The sequence below is a fragment of the Mobula hypostoma genome, chromosome 11, assembly GCF_963921235.1.
Source record: "Mobula hypostoma chromosome 11, sMobHyp1.1, whole genome shotgun sequence".
Taxonomy (NCBI): Eukaryota; Metazoa; Chordata; class Chondrichthyes; order Myliobatiformes; family Myliobatidae; genus Mobula; species Mobula hypostoma.
In genome coordinates this window covers 87,172,274-87,199,309 of record NC_086107.1, presented here as the reverse complement: position 1 = coordinate 87,199,309, position 27,036 = coordinate 87,172,274, and the positions used below count along the sequence as shown (strand labels likewise).

The 27,036-nt window shown below is 42.1% G+C and overlaps 1 protein-coding gene across 3 annotated transcripts in view; it reads right to left on the bottom strand.

The window, feature by feature from the left end:
* Nucleotides 1–16,155: 16,155 nt before the first annotated feature.
* The window catches only part of pla2g6 (phospholipase A2, group VI (cytosolic, calcium-independent)), a 139,877-nt gene continuing 128,996 nt past the window's right edge, over nucleotides 16,156–27,036 (bottom strand). For all 3 annotated transcript variants that reach the window (XM_063062429.1, XM_063062430.1, XM_063062431.1), the window contains exons 16-17: nucleotides 25,473–25,546; nucleotides 16,156–20,466 (exon numbers count right to left, since the gene is read on the bottom strand). In XM_063062429.1, the coding sequence (XP_062918499.1) occupies nucleotides 20,322–20,466; nucleotides 25,473–25,546 (219 nt within the window). In that variant the 3' untranslated portion in view covers nucleotides 16,156–20,321. The remainder of the gene's footprint in view (nucleotides 20,467–25,472; nucleotides 25,547–27,036) is intronic.

Here is a 27,036-nt window from a genome sequence, read left to right as displayed (position 1 = left end):
TTTTGTTTTCTGGTACTAACTCACCAGCAACATTTCTTCAGCGATCCTGTAACTATATTCTTCCTAGCTATATATACAGAGAAAAATACTGTTTGTTTTGTTATTACAGGCATGTTTTCTCTCAATTAGTTTTCTTTCTTCTAGCGAACTTTTCGGTCCTTTGGTACTAAAAGTTTCAAGTCCTCCGAACTTGCCACTATAAGAGCTCTAATTTTCAATTTAAATTTATTCACGACCAGACATAGAATTCTTTGGTTTTACACTAGTGAAGAGAGTGCAGAAATACCCCACATCCTTCCTGTAAGGTGGTGATCAGAACTACTGACATTACTTCAAGTGTGGTCCAGACAATATTTTGTGGAGCTTGTAACATGACATCCCAATTCTTGTTTAATGCTTTTACCTATGAAGGTAAGCATACCAAATGGTTTCTGCACAACCCTATCCACTTTCAGGGATCGATAGACATCCACGCAAAAGCTCTCTCTGTACATCATTGTTCCTTAGGTCCCTGCCATTCACTCTATACGTCCCATCAGAACTTGACTTCGAAAGTGCATTACCTCACTTGTCTGCATTGAATTCATTAGGCTACTTCTCCACTCAACTGTTGAGCTCATTGTTGTCTTGGTTGGCGAGGACCCCACTGCTGTCAGTAAGACAGAGAGACCTCAGCACTGCGGAGAGAGGAGTGAATATTGCTGGAGAGGGAACGAAATCAGCCCCAACTTTGCATCCAGTCCCAGCACACTGTCTATCCAGTTTCTCTGGGCCAGTGCTTAAGTCGTCCAAACAGGTCATGCCCCGCCAGGCCCTGGACCTCGATGCCCAGCCCGAAGCCATTCTCAACCTCATTTCGAATCACTCACTCCAACTCCATCTCCGAAATCTCCTGATACACATTGTGCCCTGACTTTGCACGGCTTGTTCCTTTGCTTCCACTTGCCTCTTCATTGCTTGCGGTGATAGTACCACAATTTACCTCATAAAAATGCTATAAATGATATTCCTCTTCATTGCTTGCAGTGATAGTACAATTTACCTCATAAAAAATGCTATAAATGATATTCCTCTTCATTGCTTGCAGTGATAGCATACCACAATTTGCCTCATAAAAAGTGTTATAAATGATATTAGTCATACTTCTTCTGATCTGAACTACCAGTAAGTTGTCTTGCAGCGACTTTTTCAAAATGTAGAAAGTGCCGATCAACATCAGCCTCCTCAAATGGGGGAACCAGCCTAACCTCCTGGTTCGCCCTGAACCCTCCACCTTGGTTCGGCATGGGCCCCTGCGCTAGCGTCATCCTTAACTTCTCCAGCTCAAATTCCCTTTCCCTCTGTTTCTCCCTCTCTTGTTGTTCTAACTGCCTCTCTTCTTGTTCTAGCTGCCTTACCCAGAACTCGTGCTCGAGTCTCAATTTTTCTATCTGCAGCTGCACCATCTCTCCACCAGGTTTGCCCATAGGTACCATCTCCAGCTCCCCTTGGGGAAACACACTTTTAGATACATAATGCTCTTTGATAGCTCTGTGTATCTCCCCTCTCCTCATTGTTGACTTCCCCTTAAAAAGATTCAACCATTTGGCCACAGTTACCAATTCTGATTTCCTGGCATCCTCTAATGCCTCCAAGGTTGGTGCCTTTAGAAATTCCTCAATCTCCATTTCTGCTGTTCGCCCTTTCTTTCTTTCAGGAATTTTAACCCAATCAATTTACCCAGTCCCAAATTTGGCGTTCAAAATCGTGGACGAGCCCCCACTTATGTTACGTACCCCGTAACTGGGTTGCCAAACCAGCAGAAATGGACCACTTAGTTGGGGTCTGGTTTAACAGAAACTAATAAAGTTTTATTAAAGAAATAAGTAACACTGTACTCTAATCGTAAGGATGTAGATGCAACAGGTTAGCAATGTTAATACACACATGTACACAGAACTAGGGTAACAGGAATCAACCAAGCTCTATCGCAGTCTAGGGGTAAATGATCAGTCTTAAGTGACGCAGAGTTCAGTTCAGCTTAGTACAGTTCGCAGTAATCGCTGTTGCGCTGTTGGAGAGGGAGAGAATGCAAATTTTGATTCAAACAGACCTTTGATCTTCTTCGCAGTTGGCTTTCGGGCGAACCCTTTTATGTCTTCTGTGGTCACCAACTGTGACCCCTCCGTTCCGGATATGACCGTTCTTCCATGGTGAACCCGGCACCCAGGCAAGGGTGGACACACACACCAGGTTCCCACCAATCATATTTTCTCACCCTGTGAGTCTATGGTCGGTTCCCTCAAACCAGACCTCCAACTCTCACCAACTTGTGGGGGAACACCGCTCTTCCAGGGTCTCGTTATCTCGTGATCTCGTGGTGTGCGTCGTGCCTTGGCGAACCTGTTCTTTTTATCCCCCTGCTGGGGTATCGCCTGTCCATCAAACTTCAAACAGTTCAGGTACAAAGCAACCGGTCTGTCAATATTCTGAAATGTGTTTCTTTCTCATAAATCTCTCTCTTCTCTCTTATTAGCATTTTGAATGTTTCTCCATTGTCTCACTTATCTCTCTCATCAGCATCAATCTTCTGATAACTTGGTTTGTCGTCACACTGTACTCAACTCCCCTTGTTATGAAGGCCAACATGCCATTAGCTTTCTTCACTGCCTGCTGTACCTGTATGGTTATTTTCAGTGACTGATGAACAAGGACACCCAGATCTCGTTGTACTTCCCCTTTTCCTAACTTGACACCATTCAGATAGTAATCTGCTTTCCTGTTCTTGCCACCAAAGTGGATAACTTCACCTTTATCCACATTAAACTGCATCTGCCATGCATCTGCTCACTCACCCAGCCTGTCCAAGTCACCCTGCATTCTCATAACATCCTCTTCGCATTTCACAGTCACCCAACTTTGTGTCATCTGCAAATTTGCTAATGTTACTTTTAATCCCTTCATCTAAATCATTAATGTATATTGTAAATAGCTGCGATCCCAGCACCAACCTTTGCGGTACCCCGCTAGTCACTGCCTGCCATTCTGAAAAGGACCCGTTAATCCCTACTCTTTGTTTCCTATCTGCCAACCAATTTTCTATCCATGTCAGTACCCTACCCCCAATACCATGTGCTCTAATTTGCCCACTAACTTTCTATGTGGGACCTTATCAAAGGCTTTCTGAAAGTCCAGGTACACTACATCCACTGACTTTCCCATGTCCATTTTCATAGTCACATCCTCAAAAAATTCCAGATTAGTCAAGCATGATTTCCCCTTCGTAAATCCATGCTGACTCGGACCTATCCTACTACTGCTATCACTTTCAGGGAAGGTGGGACCTGTACAGATGGGATGGTTTGCACCTGAACTGGAGAGAGACTAACATCCCAGCGGGAAGGTTTGCTAATGCTGCACGGTCAGGTTTAAACTAGAATTGCATTGGAATGGGAACCAGAGTGCCAGAACAGTTACTGGAGACATTATGGACATGGATGCTGGCAAGACCTCGGCCAAAGTCAGGAATCAAAAGGTTGAGCATGGTGCGACTAGTGTCCTGAGCTGTATATATTTCAATGCAAGAAATATCGCAGAAAAGGCAGGTAAGCTCAGGGCATGTTCAACACCTGGAATTATGATACTGTAGCAGGAGAGTCAGGACTAGCAGCTCAATATTCCAGGGATTCATTGTTTTAGATGTGCCAGAGTGGGAGGAATTAAAGGAGGAGGAGTGGCATTACTAGTCAGGAAAAATACCACAGCAGTGCTCCATAACGACAGACTAGAGAACTCATCTATTGCATTATGAGTGGAACTGAGAAATAAGAAAGGTATGACCATGTTAATGGGGTTTCAATAGAAAACTACGCAACAGTGCTAGGGATTTAGAGGAACAAATTGAGAGAATTGACTGTTGAGAGAAACATAAGGTTGTTATAGTAGGTGAATTTAACTTTTCGCATACAGTACTGACTGGGAATTCCATACTGTAAAAGGACCAGATGGGATAGAGTTTGTCAAATATGTTCAGGAAAGTTTCCTTCATCAGTTCACAGAATGTGCGATACTGGATCTATTAGGGAATGAGCCAGGGCAGGTGACAGAATTTTGTGTAGGGGAACACTTTACATCGAGTAAGCATTCCATTAGTTTCAAAGTAAATATGCAAAAAATAGGTCTGGTCCATGGGTTGAGATTCTAAATTGGAGAAAGGCCAACTTTCATGGTATCAGAAATGATCTGGTAAGTGTGGACTGGGACAGGCTGTTTTCTGGCAAAGGTGTACTTGGTAAGTGAGAGAAGTGGGAGGTCTTCAAAATTGAAAGTTTGAGAGTACAAAACTCATGCGTGCCTGTCAGAATAAAAGGCAAAGATAACATGTAGGGAACCTTGGTTTTCAAGAAATATTAAAGAAAGGAGGTGCATAGCTGGTATAGGCAGGTAGGAATAAATGCAGTGCTTATGGAGTATAAGAAATGCAAGAGAACACTTAAAAAGAAACCATGAGAGGGCATGAAGTTGCTCTAGCAGACAAGGTGAAGGAGAATCCTAAGGGATTTTATTGATATGTTAAGAACAAAAGGAATGCAAGGGACTAAATTGGTCCTCTGGAAGATCAGAATGGTAATCTATGTGTTGAGCCAGAAGAGATGGGGGAGACCTTAAATTATTTTTTTGCATCTGTATTGACTCTGGATATGGACGCACAGTCTATAGAACTGAGGCAAAACAGATTCAATTTCATGGACCCTGCACAGATTAGAGAGCAGAGACATTCGTTATTGGAGTTATTGGAAGGTATTCTAAGGAACTGGATATATAAGTATTTGGATAGACATGGACCAATTAAGGATAGTCAGCATGGCTTCATATGTGGTAGGTCATGTCCAACCAATCTTATAGAGTTTTTTGAGGAATTTAACAGGGAAGTGGATGAGGGCAAGGCAGTGGATGTTGTCTACATGGACTTTAGCAAGGAATTTAAGAAGGTCTTGAATGGGAGGTTGGTCAAGAAGGTTCAGTTGCTCAGCACTCAAGATGAAGTAGTAAATTGGATTAGACATCGGCTTTGTGGGAAAGAGTGGTTGCGTGACTGACTGGAAGCCTGTGACTAGTGACGTGCCACAGGGATCAGAGCTGGGTCCTTTATTGTTTGTCATCCATATCAATGATCTGGATGATAATGTCTTTAAATGAATCAGCACATTTGCGGATGATGCCAAGATTGGGGGAGTAGTGGACAGTGAGGAAGGCTATCATGGCTTGCAGAGGGATCTGCATTACCTGGAAAAATGAGTTGAAAAATGGCAGATGGAGTTTCATGCACACAAATGTAAGGTTTTGCACTTCAGTAGGACCAACCAGGACAGGTCTTTCAAAGTGAATGGCAGAGCACTGAGGAGTGTGGTAGAACAAAGGGATCTGGGAATACAGGTACACAATTCGTTGAAGTGTCATCACAGATAGATAGGGTCATAAAGAAAGCTTTTAAGACCATAAGATATAGGAGCAGAATTAGGCCATTTGGCCCATTGAGTATGCCCTGCAGTTTCATGATGCCTGATCCAATTTTCATTCCAGCACCAATCTCCCACCTGCCTTCTCTCCATATTCCTTCATTCCCTGACCAATTAATAATCTATCAACCTCTGCTTTTAATATACATAAAGACTCGGCCTCCACAGCTTCCTGTGGCAAAGAATTCCACAGATTCACCACTCTCTGGCTCAAGAAATTCCTCGTCATCTCCATTCTGAGAGGACGACCCTCTATTCTGAGGCTGTGTCCTCTGGTCTTAGACTTTTGTCCTCTCCACACCCACTCTATCAAGGCCTTCACCATTTGAACAGTTTCAATGAGATCATCCCTCAGTCTTCTGAGTTCCAGCAAGTACCTCAAACACTCTTCATAAGACAAGCCATTTAATCTTAGAATGATTTTGATGAACCTCCTTTGAACAGTTTCAGCACATCCTTTCTAAGGGGCCCAAAACTGCTCACAATACTCCGTGAGACCTCACCAGTGCTTCAGCACATTGACCTTCATAAATAAGTACAGGAGGTGGGATGTTTTGTTGAAGTTGTACAAGACATTGATGAGGCCTAATTTGGAGTATTGTGTCAGGTTTGGTCCCCAACCTACAAGAAAGATGTAAACAAGGTTGAAAGAATACAGAGAAAATTTATAGAGATGATGCCAGGTCTGGAGGACCTGAGTTATAAGGAAAGACTGAATAGCTTAGAACTGTATTCCTTAGAACGTAGAAGATTCAAAGCAGATTTGATAGAGGTATACAAAATTATAAGGAATATAGATAGGGTAATTGCAAACAGGCTTTTTCCACTGAGGTTGTATGTGATTACAACTAGAAGTTATGGGTCAAGAGTGAAAGATGAAAGGTTTAAGGGGAACCTGAGGGCAACCTTCTTCACTCAGTGGGACATAAGAATGTGGGATGAGCCGCCAGCACAAATAGCGCATGCAAGCTTGATCTTAATGCTTAAGAGAAGTTTGGATAGGTACATGGATGATAGGGTTATGGAAGGCTATGGTCCCAGTGCAGGTCGATGGAAGTAGGCAGTTTAAGTGGCTTCAGCATGGATTAGATGAACTGAAGAACCTTTTTATGTGCTGTCTTTCTCTATGATTCTATGACTGTGTGGTACTGATCCACATACTATGCTTCCATAGTCCTGTATTGATTTTATTAATTCTATCATATATTGCTATCAGCTCCCTATTTCTTTCCCATTAAAAACCTCATAACATTTAGCACACTTTTGCTTTTAGTTATTATTTCCTTACTATATGTTGACCATGTCCGTCTTTTATCATACCAAATTCCTAAAAATTTAAAGGTATCCATACTTCCTAATTCTGTACCATAAAGTTTTAGTTGTAAGTGTTGTTCTCTCCTCCTCCTTGTGAAAAGCAGTAGGCATTTCTGTGCTGAAAATCTCAATTTACTTTGTAAAGCCCAATCTTCCACCTTAACTCGGGCATCTTGAAGTTTCCATATTATAAATTATACATTCCTACATTTTTTCCACATGGTTCTATGATCTGCAAATAAAAATCATCCGCTACTGCTACTTCTATTAGAAAATGGATCAGTTATCATAGCAAATAAAAACAGATTGTCAGTACTTTCCAGCGGGATTCCATTCTCCACAATTTGTTTACTTGACATAGATTTTCCTTACCATAATAGATCTACGAATTAAATTATCTTTTATCTTTTATCCAACTTAGCATTCTAATTCCCAATTTGTATATTTGATAATTAAACCTTCCTTCCACATCATATCATACACTCTCTCTACATCAAAAAAGACGGCTACGACGATTTCTCTGTTCAGTTGAGTTGTCCTCATCTCATGTTCCAGACATAAACCTCTTCATCTCCTAAACCCTCTGATATTTAAAAATACCCCGTTTTAATGTAATATGTCAATCTCTTATTAATCATTTTTCCATATTTTTACAGAAATATGAGGTTAATGCTATTGCCTATAACCTGCTGGATTGTTATGATTGTTACCATCCACCTCAGAAAGGCAGTGTCCGTTATTAAGGACCTCCAGCATCCAGGGCATGCCCTTTTCTCACTGTTATCATAAAGTAGCAGGTACAGAAGCCTGAAGGTACACACTCAGCGATTCAGGGAACAGATTCTTCCTCTCTGCCATCCGATTCCTAAATGGACTTTGAAGCTTTGGACACTATCTCACTTTTTTTTAATATACAATATTTCTGTTTTTGTACATTTTAAAAAATCTATTCAATATACGTAATTAATTTACTTGTTTATTTATTATTATGTTTTATTTTATTTACTATTTTTTTCTCTCTCTGCTAGATTATGTATTGCATTGAACTGCTGCTGCTAAGTTAATAAATTTCATGTCACTTGCCGGTAATAATAAACCTGATTCTGATTCTTACTATGCTTCACAACTTTCAACATGTTTTCTTTTTATTGGCTGCTCTTAATTAGATAATTAGCCAGTCAACTATTAATTAACTGGCAATGTTTCCTGTTTTAAATACCTGTAATGTGGAATTCACAAACAAATCCCAAGATCTGTAAAGCATTTCACACTCAGCTTCTTGTTGTTGGTCTCTTCACCCAGTGTTCTGCTGCTCCATGACATGGGTCCAAGATTTCACCTTATTCCTGAGAACTGGAACTGAGAAATCAGGCAGAATCTATGGAGGAGAACGAACAGCCAACATTTCAGGTCCTGATGAAGATTCTCAGCTCAAAATGTTGGTAATATATTCCTCTCCATAGGTGCTATCTGGGGTGGAAGCGTTTGGCAGGGCCTGATGTTGTCTTCTCTAGACTTAGACAGCCGAGAAAATCAGAGTGTTTCACGAGCAACGCACACAAAATGCTAGAGGAACTCAGCAGGCCAGACAGCATCTAGTAAAAAGAGTACAGTCGACGTTTCGGCTCGAAGCCTTTCGGCAGGACTGGAGAAAAACACTGAGGTGTAGATTAAAAAGGTGGAGGTGGGAGAAACACAAGGTGGTAAGTCAGTTCCACAATTCTGGAATTCTCTCTCCGCCGCCTGTAATGGGCCTGTACGCTACTTTATCCTCCGCAAGATCCACTCTTTCAATCACCGATTCTTTGACTTTCTCACGTCATGCAAGGAGCGAAGATCGCCCGTCTAGAGACACCAACACCGGTAGGCCCGGACGTCTCCAGACCGACCCCTACTGCCGACCTCAGTGGTTCTAACAACCCAGAGCAGACTCAAACCCGGACTCCACCGCAATCAGTGCGAATTCCAACGACCTCGGACATCTCCAAAGTGCTGACTGTGCAACTTACAACTCACAACTCTGTCTCCAGGCCGGGTCTTCAACCGCTGCCGCCAGAACCCCCGTCTCCGCTTGTCCTTCCACCACCACTCCGCAATCCTGTCTCTCTCAGGTCCCACTGCTGGGTCTTGGGTCACCATCTTCCTCTCTCTCCACCATCCCTGAACACCCCAAACCCCCCTTCTCCTCTGACACTTCCAGCCCCCTCCCACTCCGATCCCAGCTGTCATCCGTGCCGGGTCTTCACTACCCCCCACACCGACCTTCCCCTCTCCAAGACAGAACGTTCTGTCCTCAGTAAGGGTCTCACTTTTGTTCCCCTGCGCCTACCCCTCAGTGAGTTCCGCGCCCGCCACGACGCTGAGCTCTTCTTCCGCCGTTTCCGTCTCCGAGCCTATTTCTTTGGCAAGGACTCCCCACCTCGCACCGATGACTTACTCTAACTTACGGTAAAGCCCCCCACTCCCCCACCTCCACCATTTCCCGTCCCCATTTCCTTCGCTCACCTTATCTCCTTGCCCGCCCATCACCTCCCTCTGGTGCTCCTCCCCCCCCCCCCGTTCTTCCATGGCCTTCTGTCCCTTTTAGCAATTTACTTTCCAGCTCTTTACTTCACCCCCTCGCCTCCCTCTTCAGGTTTCATCTATTATTTTGTGTTTCTCTCTCCCCTCCTCCCACCTCTTAAATCTACTCCTCAGCCTTTTTTTCTCCAGTCCTGCCAAAGAATTTCGGCGCGAAACGTGGACAGTACTCTTTCCTCAATGCTGCCTGGCCTGCTGGGTGTCTGAAGTATTTTGTGTGTGTTGCCACTAAAAGTTAACTTCTTTTTATAGGACCTTGTCAAGTGCCTAGCTACACACAATACCTCCTTGGGAACTATAACAATGTTTAAAAAGTGATTAGATAGGTCCATAGACAGGAAAGGTTGAGAGGGATGTGGGTCAAATGGAGACTAGCTAAGATGAGAATTTTGGTCAGCATGGACTGGTTGGGCTGAAGGGCCTGTTCCTGTGCTGTACAACTCTTTAGGATTGAGCTAAGGAGAAGTTTCCTCAGGTAAAGCAGTGGAGTTCTCCACCACACAAGGCATGAGGTCTAAGGTTAAGGGTTTAAGGGGAACACGAGGGGGGACTTCTTCGTTCAGGTGGTGGTGAGAGTGTTGAATGAGCTGCTAGTTGAAACGGTGGACGCAAGTTTGAGTTCAACATTTATGAGGACGATGGTCCAGATGGCAGATGGACATACCAAAGGAGGTGTATGGCGATTCTTTCCTCTACTAGCCCGCAAGTCACCATTGGCAAAGGTGTAGCACTTGCTTAGCTCCCTGATCAGGGTCATGTGAATCCATGGGAGCAGATGTTGGATGGTCATATGAACATTTGGTGCATATCATAAGTCCTGGTTATGTGACCATTGACACTAACCAATCTCTGATGAGTATTGATAATGGCTGGGGCTGGCCATCAGAAGGCAATGGCAAACCAGTTCTGTAGAAAAATTTGCCAAGAACAATCATGGTCATGGAACGACCATGATCGCCAAGTCATACAACACGGCACATAACGAATGATGGTGAAGGTGCAGGCAGTAGGAGTAGGCAGATTAATATTTTGTCATGGACTAGATGGATCAAAAGGCCTGTTTCTGTGCTGCAATGCTCCATGACTCTAAGGCAGTGGAGTCCAAAGACTTTGAATATTTTTAAGTGGGCGATTTCTAGACATGAAGGGCATCCAAGGGTACAGGTAGATAGTCAGAACATGGTGTTGAAATGGATGATCAAGTTACAAAGCTGAGTGTGGATCAGCCTCAAAGGACCTCATTCTACTATTCTTCTAAATCACACATTTTTCTTGAAATCTTCAGCAAGGCACATAAAATGCTGGAGGAATTCAGTATGTCAGGCAGCATCTATGGAGGGAAACAAGCAGTCAACTTTCAGGACATCAGCTATTCATTTCCCTCCATAGATGCTGCCTGACCTGCTGAGTTCCTACAGTATTCCATGTGTATCGCTCCACATGGCCACCATCAGCGGTATCTTACGTCTGAGGAAAACAGTGGTGCCAGCTCGTTGAAATAAAAATTTATGCCAACATGGTGGAGTGAAAAAGTGACGCGGTCCTTCTTTAGTGACAGGTGAGACATGAGAGGATTAAAGGATAGCCAATGATATTTTTACTGTTTAGGAAAGGCTCCAATAATAAACCAGGATATTATTGGCTGGTGAGACTGACATCAGTTGTGGGAAAGGTATCAGAAGGGACCAGATATATAAGTATTTGAATAGAATAGACATGGACTGACTAAGGATAATCAGCATGGCTTCATGCATGGTAGGTCATGTCTAACCAATAGTATAGAGTTTTTCAAGGAAGTTACCAGGAAAGTTGATGAAGACAAGGCAGTGGATGTTGTCTACATGTACTTTAGCAAGGCAGTTGAGAAGGTCCCGCATGGAAAGTTGGTTAAGAAGGATCGCTTGCTCTGCATTCAAGATGAGGTGGCAAATTAGATTAGACATTGGTTTTGTGAGAGAACACAAACAGTAGTAGTCGATGGTTGCCTCTCTGAATGGAGGCCTGTCACTAATGGAGTGCCGCAGGGATCGGTGCTGGGTCCATTGTTGTTTGTCATCTATGTCAACAATATGGATGATAATGTGATAAACTGGATCAGCAAATTTGCAGATGACACCATGGTTCGAGTTGTAGTGGACAGCAAAGTAGGCTGTAATGGCTTTCAGAGAGATCTGGACAAGCTGAAAAATGGCAGATGGAATTTAATGCGGACAAATGCAAGGTATTGCAGTTCGGTAGGACCAACCAGAGTAGGCCTGACACAATGAACAGCAGGGCACTAAAGAGTGCGGTAGAACAAAGTGATCTAGGAATACAAGTCCATAATTCTTTGAATGTGGCATCACAGGTAGATAAGGTCATAAACAAGGCTTTTGGCACATTGGCCTTCATATATCAGGGTATTGAGTACAGGAGATGGGATGTCATGTTGAAGGTGTGTAAATCATTGGTGAGGCCTATTTTGGAGTATTGTGTGAAGTTTTGGTTACTACTTACAGGAAAGATGTAAATAAGGTTGAACGAGTATAGAGAAAATTTGCAACAATGTTGCCGGGTCTGGAGAACTTTATTTGTTGGAATGTAGAAGACTGAGAGATTTGATAGAGGTATGCAAAATTACGTGGGGTATAGATAGGGTAAATGCAAGGTTGCCATAAAGGTGGGGAGCTGGGAGCGGACACAAATGCAAGACACAGTCTTATACTTTATACTTTATTGTCGCCAAACAATTGATACTAGAACATATAATCGTCACAGCAATATTTGATTCTGCGCTTCGCGCTCCCTGGAGTACAAATCGATAGTAAATATTAAAAATTTAAATTATAAATCATAAATAGGAAATAGAAAAGGGAAAGTAAGGTAGTGCAAAAAAACCGATAGGCAGGTCCGGATATTTGGACGGTACGGTCCAGATCCGGGTCAGGATCCGTTCAGCAGTCTTATCACAGTTGGAAAGACGCTGTTCCCAAATCTGGCCGTGTGAGTCTTCAAGCTCCTGAGCCTTCTCCCAGAGGGAAGAGGGACAAAAAGTGTGTTGGCTGGGTGGGTCGTGTCCTTGATTATCCTGGCAGCACTGCTCCGACAGCGTGCGGTATAAAGTGAGTCCAAGGACAGGAGATTGGTTTGTGTGATGTGCTGGGCTGTGTTCATGATCTTCTGCAGCTTCTTTCGGTCTTGGACAGGACAACTTCCTTACCAGGTTGTGATGCACCCTCTTTCTACGGTGCATCTATAAAAATTAGTGAGGGTTTTAGGGGACAGGCCAAATTTCTTTAGATTTTCGGGAAGTAAAGGCATTGGTGGGCCTTCTTGGCAGTGGACTCTGCTTGGTTGGACCAAGTCAGGTCATTTGTGATATTGACCCCGAGGAACTTAAAGCTTTTGACCTGTTCCACTTGCACACCACTGATGTAAATGGGGTCGTGCAGTCCGCTACTCCTTCTGAAGACACTGAAGAACTAGGAATAGGACTTGACTAGAGAGCTGGGACAAGAACACAGACTTGGGTAGGACATTGACTAGGCAAGCGAGATCAGGACAAGGAACTAGGAATTAGGAGCCTGGTTTTGGACTCCGAGCCAGAGACTGGACAAGGACCCAGAACCTGGGTCTTGACTCGGGCTCGGACGCCGGAATCAGACGAGGACATGACTTGGCTACAGGACTGGACATGGCTTGGGTTCTTCATGGCTAGCACATGACGAGGCTTGGGTTTGGACTCCGAGCCAGAGACTGGACAAGGACCCAGAACCAGAGCCTTGACTCGGGCTCGGACTCCGGATCAAGGCCAAAACATGACGTGGTCTTGGAAGACAGGACTAGGCGAGGCTACAGGACAGAACAAGAGTCTCCTGGGTAAGACGAGGGAACTCCAGCACAGGACGAGGCACATGGGCAGGATGAGAACACGAAGCCTTGATTTGGACAGGACAAGATTCTTGGACGTGGCTTGGACAGGACGAAGTTCTTGAATGTGGTTTGGACAGGATGAGGGACTCCAGCACAGGACGAGGGAACTCCAGCACCGGGCTGGGCAAGAACAGGAAGCCTTGATTTGGTCGAGGAAGAGACAGGAACGCAGAGCCTAGGTAATCTTGATAGACAGGAACATGGAACACAGAGCCGGGACCCCTCCTTGGAAACAGGACGTAGGGCCGGGACTCATACACAGAACACTGAAAGACAGATCTCCACTCAAGGTAGTGGCAAACAGCCAGACCTACCCCAGTGGTGGCGACGGCACAAAGAGACGGTTCCCAACTCAAGGTAGGCACAAACAGCTGGACCTACCTAGCGAAGGCATGGACACAGAGACGGATCCCAACACTAGGTAGCAGCAAACAGCCGGACCTACCTCGTGAAGGCGTGGAAGCAGTGACAGTTCAAAACAACGATAGACACTTCCTTATCTTGCTCCGGTGGTTGAACTTGACAGCGGTGCAGGCGAGGTGAGGCATTTCAAGGCTTCAGACACAGGTTGCAGGGTAAGGCTTCAGAAGGCAGGGGCAGAGACAGAATTCTGACAGGGGGTTTGGACAGGAACAATCCAGCAACTGAAGCTGAACCAAGGAAGTATTCAAGTAGCCAGCCCAAAAGGTGAATCGGCTACCTCAATTAGAGCACCCAACAGGAAAAGGGAAAACCAGAAAACCTGGAATAAAGAACGATGGACTGGACCATGAACCGGAATCCGGACTTGACAGACTGGACCATGACATAGGTGAAACTACAACTGGAAGTTGTGGGTTAAAGGTGAAAGATGAAAAGTCTAAGGGGAACATGAGGGGAAACCTCTTCACTCAGAAGGTCGTGGGAGTGTGAAATGAGCTGCCAGCACAAGTGGTGCGTGCAAGTTCGAATTTAATGTTTAAGAGAAGTTTGGAAAGGTACAGTACATGGATGGTAGGGGTATGGAGGGCTATGGTCCTGGTGCAGGTCGATGGAAGAAGGCAGTTTAAATATTTCAGCATGGACTAGATGGTAGAAGGGCCTGCTTCTGTGCCAGACTTTTCTATGACTCTATGACTGTAGTTACATGCCTCAAGGAGATCTGTGTTTGTTTTTGTGAGAATGATGTACTGGTCTTTTGGAGGTCACCTGATGTAATTTTCCCGCTGATGTGATGACACGTGCACCACGGGTATATAAGGGTAGACCTCAGATGACGCAGTTAGTTTTTAGTTTGTAGATTTGTAGAACGTGCTGTGTCTCCATTTCTGTTGCGTATTTGTTTTTGTGACGCAGTTTCATTTTTAAAACCGAGTGTTGCGTTCTGTTGCAAGGTACAATATTATTGGACTGGAAATTTTTGCTAGATGTGCTGATGTACCTTATTCCAGCAGCAGTAGAAGGGAGAGTGAAGACTTTATTGAAGTACAGGACTCGAAGGTGAGAGGAGTCGGCATCATTCGGCAGTTTAACAAAGGATCGACCTTATTGAGTCTTCATTGAAGGAGTAGTGACCTGCATCGAGATAACTCTTGCCAAAAGAGCAAAGAGTTCATACAAAGGTTTGCTCTCTCTCTAAAAGAATTTAAGGTCAATTGTTTTAAACTGTTTATTTGCTGCATCATGAATCCTGTGCACAGAACCAGCAGGAAAGTCGCGTCTATGAAGAAATCCTTCTATGAAGAAGTCTCTACCAATTGAACGTATACATCTGTTGGGCTTTTGAATTTACCATTTTAAGAACTATATCTGACTTTATCGCTTTAAGAACTGTTTTCGCATTTAACGCTTTAAGAACCAGTGACGAGTTGTTGAACGGCTGTATAACGGTTAACTTCCGATTAAAGTTTTCGTTTATTTTTTGTTTTTATCGTTTATCCATGTTTAATAAATGTTTGGTTGTTTTTATACAACCTGTCTCAATTGATATTCATTGTTGCCATTTACATAACACAAAAAGATTCTGCAGATGCTGGAAATCCAAGCAATATGCAGAAAATGCTGGAGGAACTCAGCAGGCCAGGCAGCATCAATGGAAAAGAGTAAATAGTCGACGTTTCAGCCTGAGACCTTTTATTCTTTGATTGTTCTTCATCTCATTATCAACTTGCAATGGAGTGGAATTTGTCGGAGAAAACAACAAGATGGTTCTGGTGGATGGTTTGGAAATTTTTAATCCTTATTAATTATCTTCTGGGTGTAAGTAATTTCGATTACAAGCAAAAGTTTATTGCCTATGTCAATTTATACTTTAAGTGAGGCCAATTAGGAGTCAACAATACTGCTGTGCAATTGCAGTTATGTTACGGCCAGAACAAGTAATGAGGACAGACTTCCTTCCGTAAAGACAACCCATATAAATAGAAGAGATTCTGCAGATGTTGGAAGCCCCTCTTCCAACCCTTTCTCCCATTGTCCACTCTCTTCTCCTATCAGAGTCCTTCGTCAGCCCTTCACCTTTTTCACCCACCGTCCTCCCCCACCCATCTAGCTTCACCTATCACCTTACAGTTTGTATTCCTTCCCCTCCTCCAACTTCTTACTTCTGGCTTCTTCCCTCCTTACTTTCCAGTCCAGTTGACGGTCTCGGCCTGAAACTTCAACTGTTTATTCCTCTCCATAGATGCTGCCTGACTTGCTGAGTTCCTCCAGCATTTTATACCTGTTACTATTAAATTATAGTAAAATCTACCAGCAGACATTGCCACCTATCCTGTGTCCTATGTAATTATAAACAATGGGATCCATTTTCCACTTAATCAAAATAAAAATAGGTAATTAACAGCACTGGAACTTGCAATATGTAATTGAAATGGTTTTATTCCATTTAAAATAAAGTGTAACATTTTATATTAGGAATTAATACAGTAAATCATAAAGAAAACAATCCATAACAATATTACTGAACAGTGAAGGAACTTGTTGGAGTTGGATTCTATTGTATTTCTGTTTTCCTACGGGTGCCTGCAAGGAAATGAATTTCAAGGTTGTATATACCATACATACTTGGATAATAAATTTACTTTGAACTTTTTGATAAAGCATTAAACTGGTGACTCTCAGCTGGATTACAAAGGTGTGAATGGAATACTCAATTCTGCATCGCATCAAATCATCGCGAATTGTGTTGGACAGGCTAGTCACTCTGCTTCTGGTTCCAACAGAGCATGCCCACAACTCACAAACCCTAACCTGTACATCTTTGGAATGAGGGAGGAAACTGGAGCACTCGAAGAAAATCCACAGTCATGGGGAGAATGTCCTTAGACAGTGGTGGGAATCAAACTCTGCTTGATGATCACTAGCGCTGTAAGGTGGTTGCTCTAACTGCTATGCTCCCTAAACCAAGTTCTTAACCTTATATCTAGATTCATAATGCTCTCCTAAAACTTGCATCAATTTTTTTTTTCAGTAATGATCCCGTGACACTTCAGAAATCATGTTCTTCTCATTGCTACTATCAGAGAGGAGGTACAGGAGCCTGAAGACACAATCTCAACATTTCAGAAACAGCTTCTTGAACTCCCCCATCAGATTTCTGAACAGACAATGAACCCATGAACACCGCTGCACTATTTTACTCTCTTTTTGTGCTACTATAAAATTTATTTCTTACTGTAATTTATAGCATCTTTATGTATTGCAATGTACTACTGCCTCATAACAAGTTTCACAACATATCTCAGTAGTAATAAACTTGATTCTGATTCATATTTTAGATGAGAGGACAGAGAAAAGATTTACTGGAATGGATGAAAGAATTCAGTTACACAGTTAGTCTAATGTTCTCTTAGTAGAGGGTTGGGGCGGGATTCAATAGAAGCGGACAGGTCAGGACTGGCTGAGATGTGAAAAATGACGAGAGGCTGGAGGTAATGGAATGGTGGATGATAGATGGAATCCAAATGAATGGTCTTGACCCAAAACATTACATATCCACTTCCCCCCACAGATGCTGCCTGCCCTGATGAGTTCCTTCAGCATTCTGTTTGTTGGTGAAAAAATTGGAAGTGCTCTTGTTACTGGTGGTCAAAAGCCAGGAGTATGTACAGTACTAGGCAAAGGTCTCAGGCACATTTATGAAGCCAGGGTGCCCAAGACCTTTTGCACAGTACTGTATTTGTCAGTGTGGAGACGAGAGCGAGCTTGTAAATCTGGTGGGAGCACAGGAGGTTGAGAATGGTGAGGGTGGAGTGCCACAAGAGAGGTGTGGGACAGGTGGCAAGGCAGGGGAGTGCCAAGGGGGTGCGGTGTGGTGCTGGTGCAGACTCGCCCTGCCCTGAGACACCAGGCAACGTCATTTAATTCCAAACAATTGGTTTATTGATCATTACAGAATGTCTCTCTGGTGCTTCCCACTCCCTCCCCTCTATCTTCCTCTTTTCCCAACCACAATTTCCCTCTCCCTGTCCCCCTTCCACACTCAGACCACATTAGAGGCCCATATCAGAATCAGGTTCATCATCACTCACATATGCCATGAAATTTATTTGTTTTTGCAGCAGTACCGTGCAATACATAAAATTATAACAGTACTGTGCAAAAAGTCTTAGGTACCCTAACTATACATGTGTGCCCAAGACTTTTGCTCAGTACTGTAGGTTTGACATTTTGATCAAAAGGAATTTCTGAAAATGATCTGACCTCACCACTGGGAATGGCAAGGAAACAGTTAGTTCAAGCTCTCAGTAGAGACACTGGGGAGAGGATAACTGTAGAGAAAGGGCAAAGGATGAGTTTGCTCTACAGAGTTTTATTGCCTCATTTTTATTATAACAAGAATATGATTATGACACAAAGTACATCACTGGAATCACTGTACTCCTTTACTCCTAAGTTAAGGCTCACTTATTCATATAATGTTTATCTTGTTTGGTTATATTCATTTATTCTTTATTCTAATTACATCATATACTATTAGTGCAAATAGTTAGTTTCATAAACATAGATAACAGAACAGAGAGTTTCTGCAATCCAGTTTGAACCACCTTCTCTGCATCATTTAAAGGAAATATGACAGTACAGTTTGTTGGCTCGTTTCACGCAACACAGTACAGCAGCATTTACAAAACAAAGTGCATCGCAATTAAATACATGAAAATCATATAAGGCTGTCAGTTCATCAATTTGAATAAACATAAATTTAAAACATGTCTATGCAGTGTATCAAGTTTACATGTTTTTAAGGCAACATACCATCTTTTCTTTCAAGGCCTTTAGAATAAAGATCTGTGCCACTATGTCAACAAACTCCAATTTGCTTTAGAACTAATAATGCTTAATCATGATTATAATATATATAACCATCAGGAAAGTATGTCTGAAAGGTCTGTCTTAATCTGTATAACTCTATGAAACTACAAAACACCAGAGCTTATTTGTGTTCTATAAAGTGTGTATGGAATATTACTGCCTGCATTATAGAGATGAGCTAACTGTTCATCATATTGAGGTTTTAACTATATTCGAAGAGGTGGAGAACACTAAAGCACACGACCAGCTCCATGTTCTCCTTGTAATTAAGAACACAACATTATTCTCACACCTGCATCTGCCTTCCACATTTATTTTGTTTGAATGTAGGTTCAGACTGAGCAAAGTATTGTTTGTTTTCCCATTAACCCATTGAACAATTAACTAATTATACCTGGATTGGTCTACAAATTGATCTTGTCCACCCAGTCTGATAAGGGCAATTGTGTTTTTTTAAGCAACTTGCAAACGTTAACATCACGTAATCAGACATCTGAAGCAATGCCAAACTTCAAAGACAGAAGGGTATAAATATTTTAAATGGTATTTCCCTTAATGAGCATGTATTAGGGACACTTTGGTTTTTAATTATATTAACTCTCTTTCCCAGCTGAAGAACTAACAGGCTCGGCAAGAATATTAAGACAAAACTGAAAGGAATATAATTAGGCATAACAAAATGCATAATTCTCCATGACTACAATTAGTTATGTTTAAAATATTTTAAAGTTTGTAATAGAAAAAATTACATTAACCCATTATCCACATACTATCAACGGACACGATACACAATCTGGTCAAATGCAGTTGACTCTCAGACCTTCCTTCCATCAAAAATCCAAAGAGTTTCCAGCTGATTTGGTAAGGAGAATCACAAGTCCAAGGACATTGTATAAGCCATTTAAGACCAAGATGAGGAGAAATTTCTTCTCCCAGACAGCAATGACGTGAAATTCTCAACCACAGAAAAATGTTGTCAGTCAATCAAAGGCTTTCCTCTAATTTTCCTACATCATTTCCAGGCATATAATATTGACAGCCACTGGTTTTGCTCTTCACGCCTAGCAAAAGTATTCACCCCGCACCTAAAGATGCAAAACACAGCTTCAAAATTAAAGATTCCCTACCCCAACGAAATGAACTTTGTACCTCCAACCAAATGCCTTGAAATAACATACATAATTTTTATATCAACTTTCTTTAATCAATTCTGTAAGCCAGGTTTTGAGGTTATTCTTGTTACTTAACCTATACATTCACAGTATTAAATTATTATGCACCACCTCCAAGATCAAATATCCCTCTAAGTATGATGCAAAATAATTTAATTTTGTACCCCAGACACATTCTGGTAAGTTTGCGTGGACCATCTGCCTGTCAAACTGGATCCTGGTTTCCTCTACTCAACAGCGAACCCCTCATTAATTGGAAACACTCAACACTCAGCTAGTCTAGTGCATCACTAAAGAGAAAAGCATGGTTATGAGATTCGTAGCTGAATACACTCATGACTGGGATCTCTTTGTTTCTCCTTGATTTTATTTACACAAGACACAAAAGTATTAGGCATTGTGAATTTTTGCTGGGTTAAAACTTTGTAATGTACCATTATTTAGTTCTAGTCATCACAAGTAAAAAATAATTAAATTAAACATTAAATGTGTGGCAAAAATTCATTCGGCTCAAATATCTTCCAGTGGTTGATCAGTCTTCCTTCCACACTAATCAAGCACTTAACAGAAGATGGGCAAGTTCTTGGATTCTGTCCCCCTCTTGATGGATGTAGATTTGCGTATCCCAAAGCATATTAACTAAAATAGTATTATCAATTTCATCCAGCATCACATCTGTCTTCAACTGAGAGTTCAACCTGGAAAGATAAAATGAAGCAAATCAGATTTGGCCAACATTCACATGACTTCCTTACACAGTCAGGCTCAGCATCTCGCCACACAACCGGTGACCTGTGCAAGAGGCGCACGATGACCTTATGCCAGCAAACCAAGTTACCACTATCAGTATTCCTATAAAATTTTACAGAACAGAGCTTAAGATCTGTTAATCCTCATAGCCTCAGCAGACACATTTCTTGTCTCTTAATTAGAAAACTTTAAATCAAATTCCCTCATCCTAAGTGTAGAGCACAAGAATCTAAACTGATGCTTCAGTGCCATACTGAGACAGCTCCACACAAAATCTAAGATTCAAGTTTATTTATCACATGTACATCAAAAGATACAGTCCTCCATCATTTCGTGTGTGATGCAGTGAGACACATTATTTGCATAAACAACTAAAACACCCATGGGTGTGCTGGGGCAGCCTGCAAGTGTCACCACACATTCTGGTGCCAAAATAGCACACCCACAATGCTCAGCGGAACAACACAGAATACAACAAGCAATAAAATAACAGCGAAGCAAGCCCTGTTCCTTTCCCCCATCCATGCACACACACAGTCCTCTAACCCCAAATAGAACATTTTCTGGCCTTCAGCAGATTTGGATTTGGATTTGGACCCAGACACATAGATTTTGCATCTATAACTATCCCACTGGACTCGTAGAGATTCGCAGAACCTGGGCTCCAGCCAATGGGCCTCAATTTCCAGACTTCCAATTTGATTCTCAGACCTCAATCCTTGGCATTGACTCAAAGGACTGGCCAATAACTGAACACAAGGACTCAAACTCTGGACTTGTCAAATGACGGAACCCCAAAACTAAGCCTTGAACTCTGATCTCACCAATTTGCAAACCCAGGAGGCGTCATCAGACCTCATGCATCCTGCCCACACAGAACTCCGACTCCAGAACCTGCTGACAACTTACGATCTCTCTCTTTCTCACTGCTTGCCTGTCTGTCTGTCTCTTTCTCTCTCACTCCTGCCTCAGCAAGGACCTGGACCCACTGCAATTTGCCTATCACCACAATATGTCAATGGCAGATGCAATCTGAATGGCTCTTCAAACAGCTTTAGATCACCTGGACAATACAAACACCTACTTCAGGATGCTATTCGTTGACTATAGCTTAGCGTTTAACACCATAATTCCCACAGTCCTGATCGATAAGCTACAGAACCTGGATTTCTGTGCTTCCTTCTGCAATAAGATCAACTTCCTAACCTGAAGACCACAATCTGTGCAGATTGGTGATAATATCTCCTTCTTGCTGATGATCAACACTGATGCACCTCAGGGGTGTGTGATTAGCCCACTGCTCTACTTTCTCTATACCCATTACTGTGTGGCTGGGTACAGCTCCAATGCAATCTATAAATTTGCAGATGATACAACCACTGGTGGTAGAATCTCAGATGGAGATGAGAGGGCGTACAGCTGAGTGGTGTCATGGGAACAACTTTGCATTCAATGTCAGTAAGACCCAAGAGCTGATTTTGGACTTCAGGAATGGTAAATGAGAGAATACAAACATAGAGGGATCAGAAATGGAGAGAGTGAGCTACTTCAAGTTCCTTAGTGTCAAAATCTCTGAGGATCTAACCTGGTACCAACGTACTGATACAGCTATAAAGAAGGCAAGACATTATTTCATTAGGAGTCTGAAGAGATTTGTTTTGTCACCTAAACCACTCAAAATCTTCTATAGATGTACCATAGTGAGCATTCTGACAGGCTGCATCACTGTCTGGTATGGAGGGGCTACTTCACAGAACTGAAAGAAGCTACAGAACATTGTAAAATTAGTCAGCCCCATCTTGGATACTAGCCTCCACAGTATCCAAGACATCTTCAAGGAGTGATGCCTCAGAAAGGTGACATCCATTACAGAAGACCCCCATCACCCACAACATGCCCTCTTCTCATTTTTACAATCAGGGAGGAGGTACAGGAGCCTGAAGGAACACACTCAGAGATTCAGAAACAGCTTCTTCCCCTCTGCCATCCAATTCCAAAATGGACATTGAACCCATGAACACTATCTCACTTTTATATTTATATTATTTCTGTTTGGTACTATTTAACATACATATATATACTTACTGTAATTGATTTACTTTTTTCTTTCTACATTATCATGTATCGCTTTGTACTGCTGCTGCTAAGTTAACAAATTTCATGACACATGATAATAAACCTAATTCTGATTCTATCTACCTGTCAACTCTTTCAAGTAGATACAACATATTCTATGACAGTGCCATGAAGTTACAGTTTTTTTCTCTGTACTCTGCATAATATTTATCCCTTATTACTAAAATGCCTTTTATATTGAAACTAGTTCTTTATTTTCTTGCACAATAGTGATGACACTTCAAAGGCATCTCCCCACATTTGGTGACAGGTGCAGCAGAAGCACACAAAGGCGAGACACACCAAACTAAGTTATCACTCTGTTACTATGCTTGTAAAGTCTTACAGAACAGAGTTTAAGATCTATTGTCCACCCTTGCCTCAGGAGACACAATTCTTGCCTCTTAATTAGAATCAGATTTTTTAGATTTTGCATTACATAATGGGATAGCTTGGGATTTCTCACTCTAAATTTATATGCTACCAGTAAGCAGTTTTTGTCTTACACTTGTTCATTGCACATACAGTATGTACTTAACAGTAAAAATTATTACATACTATTAATATAATGAAAATACAATGTGTGCAGGGTAACAAAAGCAGCCCAGCAGCACTGGGAAATGATGAACAACAAACAACAGCAGACATTCAGGCTCACCTATGATGCCATATTTTGATTAAAAGGTTACAGTATACAGTATTTGCATATTACTTTTTTATAGCTTTTATGTAAGGTATAAAAACAATCAGCATTGTAAACGTGTTCCGGAGTCAGATTTTTATCAAACACTTTGACTTGAAAATTTTCACAACCTTTAAAAGTTTTATGGCATGCCTTGTCTTAAATTTCAATCAGCTTTCTGACTATTCACAATTAACTTCAATTTTCAGTTTGTCGTGATAGATCTTTACTTGTTTCATGATCAGCACACCATACTTTATACTTCATTGTCGCCAAACAATTGATACTAGAACGTACAATCATCACAGCGATATTTGATTCTGCGCTTCCCACTCCCTGGATTACAAATATTAAATATTAAAAATAGTTAAAATTAGTAAATATTAAAGATTTAAATTATAAATCATAAATAGAAAATAGAAAAATGGAAAGTAAGGTAGTGCAAAAAAACCAAGAGGCAGGTCCGGATATTTGGAGGGTACGGCCCAGATCCGGGTCAGGATCCGTTCAGCAGTCTTATCACAGTTGGAAAGAAGCTGTTCCCAAATCTGGCCATATGAGTCTTCAAGCTCCTGAGCCTTCTCCCGGAGGGAAGAGGGACGAAAAGTGTGTTGGCTGGGTGAGTCATGTCCTTGATTATCCTGGCAGCACTGCTCCGACAGCATGTGGTGTAAAGTGAGCCCACGGACGGAAGATTGGTTTGTGTGATGTGCTGCGCCGCGTTCACGATCTTCTGCAGCTTCTTTCGGTCTTGGACAGGACAACTTCCGTACCAGGTTGTGATGCACCCTAGAAGAATGCTTTCTACGGTGCATCTACGTTTGTATAAAAATTAGTGAGGGTTTTAGGGGACAGGCCAAATTTCTTTAGTCTTCTCAGGAAGTAAAGGCGTTGGTGGGCCTTCTTGGCAGTGAATTCTGCTTGGTTGGACCAAGTCAGGTCATTTGTGATATTGACCCCAAGGAACTTAAAGCTTTTGATCTCTTCCACTTGCGCACCACCGATGTAAATTGGGTCATGCAGTCCGCTACTCCTTCTGAAGTCAACAACCAATTCCTTCGTCTTGCTGACGTTGAGGGATAGGTTACTGTCTTCACGCCATGCCACCAGGTTCTTAATTTCTTCTCTGTACTCAAACTCATCATTACCCGAGATACGGCCTACAATTGTTGTGTCATCAAATATATTGAGTTTGATGGAAACTTGGCTACACAATCATGGGTGTACAGTGAGTACAGCAGGGGGCTGAGTACACAGCCTTGTGGGGCACCGGTGCTCAGAGTGATTGTAGAGGAGAGCTTGTCCCCTATTTTTACAGCCTGGGTCCTGTCTGTGAGGAAGTTGAAGATCCAGCTGCAGATCTGAGTTCTAAGGCCCAGGTTCCGGAGCTTCGGAATCAGTTTATTTGGAATGATGGTATTAAAGGCAGAGCTGTAGTCAATGAAAAGGAGCATTACGTATGCGTCTTTATTCTCCAGGTGTTCTCAGGAGGGATGTAGGGCCAGAGAGATGGCATCTGCTGTTGACCTGTTGCTCCGGTAGGCGAATTGCAAAGCGTCGAGGTTGACCAGTAGGTTGTGGTTGATATGTGCCATAACCAATCTCTCGAAGCACTTCATAGCAATTGATGTCAGAGCCATAGGTCGATAGTGGCATATGTTCACTTCAACGCTGACAAATTCATTCTTTCGATACCCGATCGAGATCTTCATTTTTTGCTTTATGCAACGTTTTTCTATTTTTCATCAAGTTCTGTTCAGTACATATATGAGGTCACTGTCTGTGACGCGCAGAGCATCAGCTGTGAGCCTTCTCAGTGCCTTGTGGAACTTTTCATTTGAGATGTCATGCCAGTGCTCAAAAAAAATTTTGGATTTCAGAGGTTTTTGGATTTTGAAATTTCGGGTAAGGGGTACTCAACCTGTATTAGCAATTATTAGCCAAGGAATGGTGAATAACTCAACTGTTTGCCTTCACAAGATGTGTGAAAAGTAATACAAATACTTTGGAGATGTTCTGGATTAAGTTCACCCAGTTACTTGTATCACTAATCCCAGGACAAATTAATTTCTGCCAAGGTATCCCAGTGCTAATGCAACCAACTTCACATTCAGCAAATACTGGAGTCTTGCTATATGAATTAAATGCAATGCCTACCTGAAGTATGGAATGTCCACCATTTCACACCAAGCTTTGGCTCGATCCACTGCTCGGCCATCAGAATCAGTGCACTAAAGACCAAAAGACAAAGGTTCCATTAATTGGTGTTTCGGTATGTATCAATCTCTTTTCTCATCAACAAAACTATTGTAACATTATGTTTAATACAAGAAAAACTCTCACAGGAACTCCCAGTGGCAAACCGACAAAAGGTGCATGGGCCACAGAACCATTCCAAAAGAAGGCAGATTTTCAAAGGCGATGCCTCAAAAAGGTGGTATCCATCTCTAAGGATTCCCACCAATCAAGGCTTACCCTCTTCTCCTTACCACCATCAGAGAGGAAGTACAGGAGCCTGAAGATACACACTCAATGTTTTAGGACCAGCTTCTTCCCCTCACCATCAGATTTCTGAACGGACAATGAACCCATGAACACTACGTCACTATTTTTGCACTACTTATTTAATTTTTCAAGATATATTGCTCAGTGTAATTTATGGAATATTTTATGTATTGCGCTGTCTTGCTACCGCAAAACAGATTTCATGATTGAAATATTGCAGAATATTGGTAGTTTGTGTTGGCTATTTGGAAGTCTGGTTGAACACCAAGCTTGGCAAATATTCCTGCTCTAATCGAGAAGCCATCATCAGTGCGCAGTTGAGGGTGTTGTCTCCTCAGAATGCCAGCTTATATACTCCTCTGGGGTGCAAATGGAAGAAAACACTTCCCTCAAAGATAGCCAATCAGAACGTTCTACTGCTAAACTGTTCATAGTGTTTCGAACCAGCCAACCAGATTACAGCATCTAATCGATATCCCTAGAGGAGTATATAAGCCATCATTCCGAGGAGACAATATCCTCAACTGCACACTGATGATGGCTTCTCGTTTGGAGCCGAAACGTCTGTAAACATTTTGACAAGTTCAGTGATCAACCAAACTTCCCAATTTCATGATATATGTCAGTGATAATAAACCTGATTCTACTTCTGATTCTTAAAAGTATCATAACAGGTAAGAGAGAGCTGGAGAGATATGGCTTTGGGAAGAAATCCAGAGCTTGGAGTTTGGTAACCAAAAAATGTGGCCATTGCTGGAGGACTTAAACTCAAAGAGGCAAAGAGTTCAGAGGTCTAAAGGTTGTGGGGTTAGGTATAGGGCCTTATAGAGTGGTGAGCACACAGAAAGGTACGAAAATACAATTTCTTTCTCACTGAACCATCTACTCCCCTAGAGGCATCAGTTCCAATGAATTTCCAACTGGAACATCAGTAACTTTACTGATGACCAGTAATTTGACTCATCAACTGGTCAGTAACTTTAAGTTCCTTGGCGTTACAATTTTGGATATGGGACCATTACAAAGAAGGCACTGTAGTGTCTCTACTTTCTTAGAAGTTAGCACAGATTTGACATATCAGCTAAAACCGACAAACTTCTATAAGTGCACAGTGGAGAGTATCCTGATTATATCATGGCCTGGTATGGAAACACTAATGTCCAGGAAAGGAACAGTTATTACCCTTCAACCATCAGGCTAACTTAGCATGGATAAC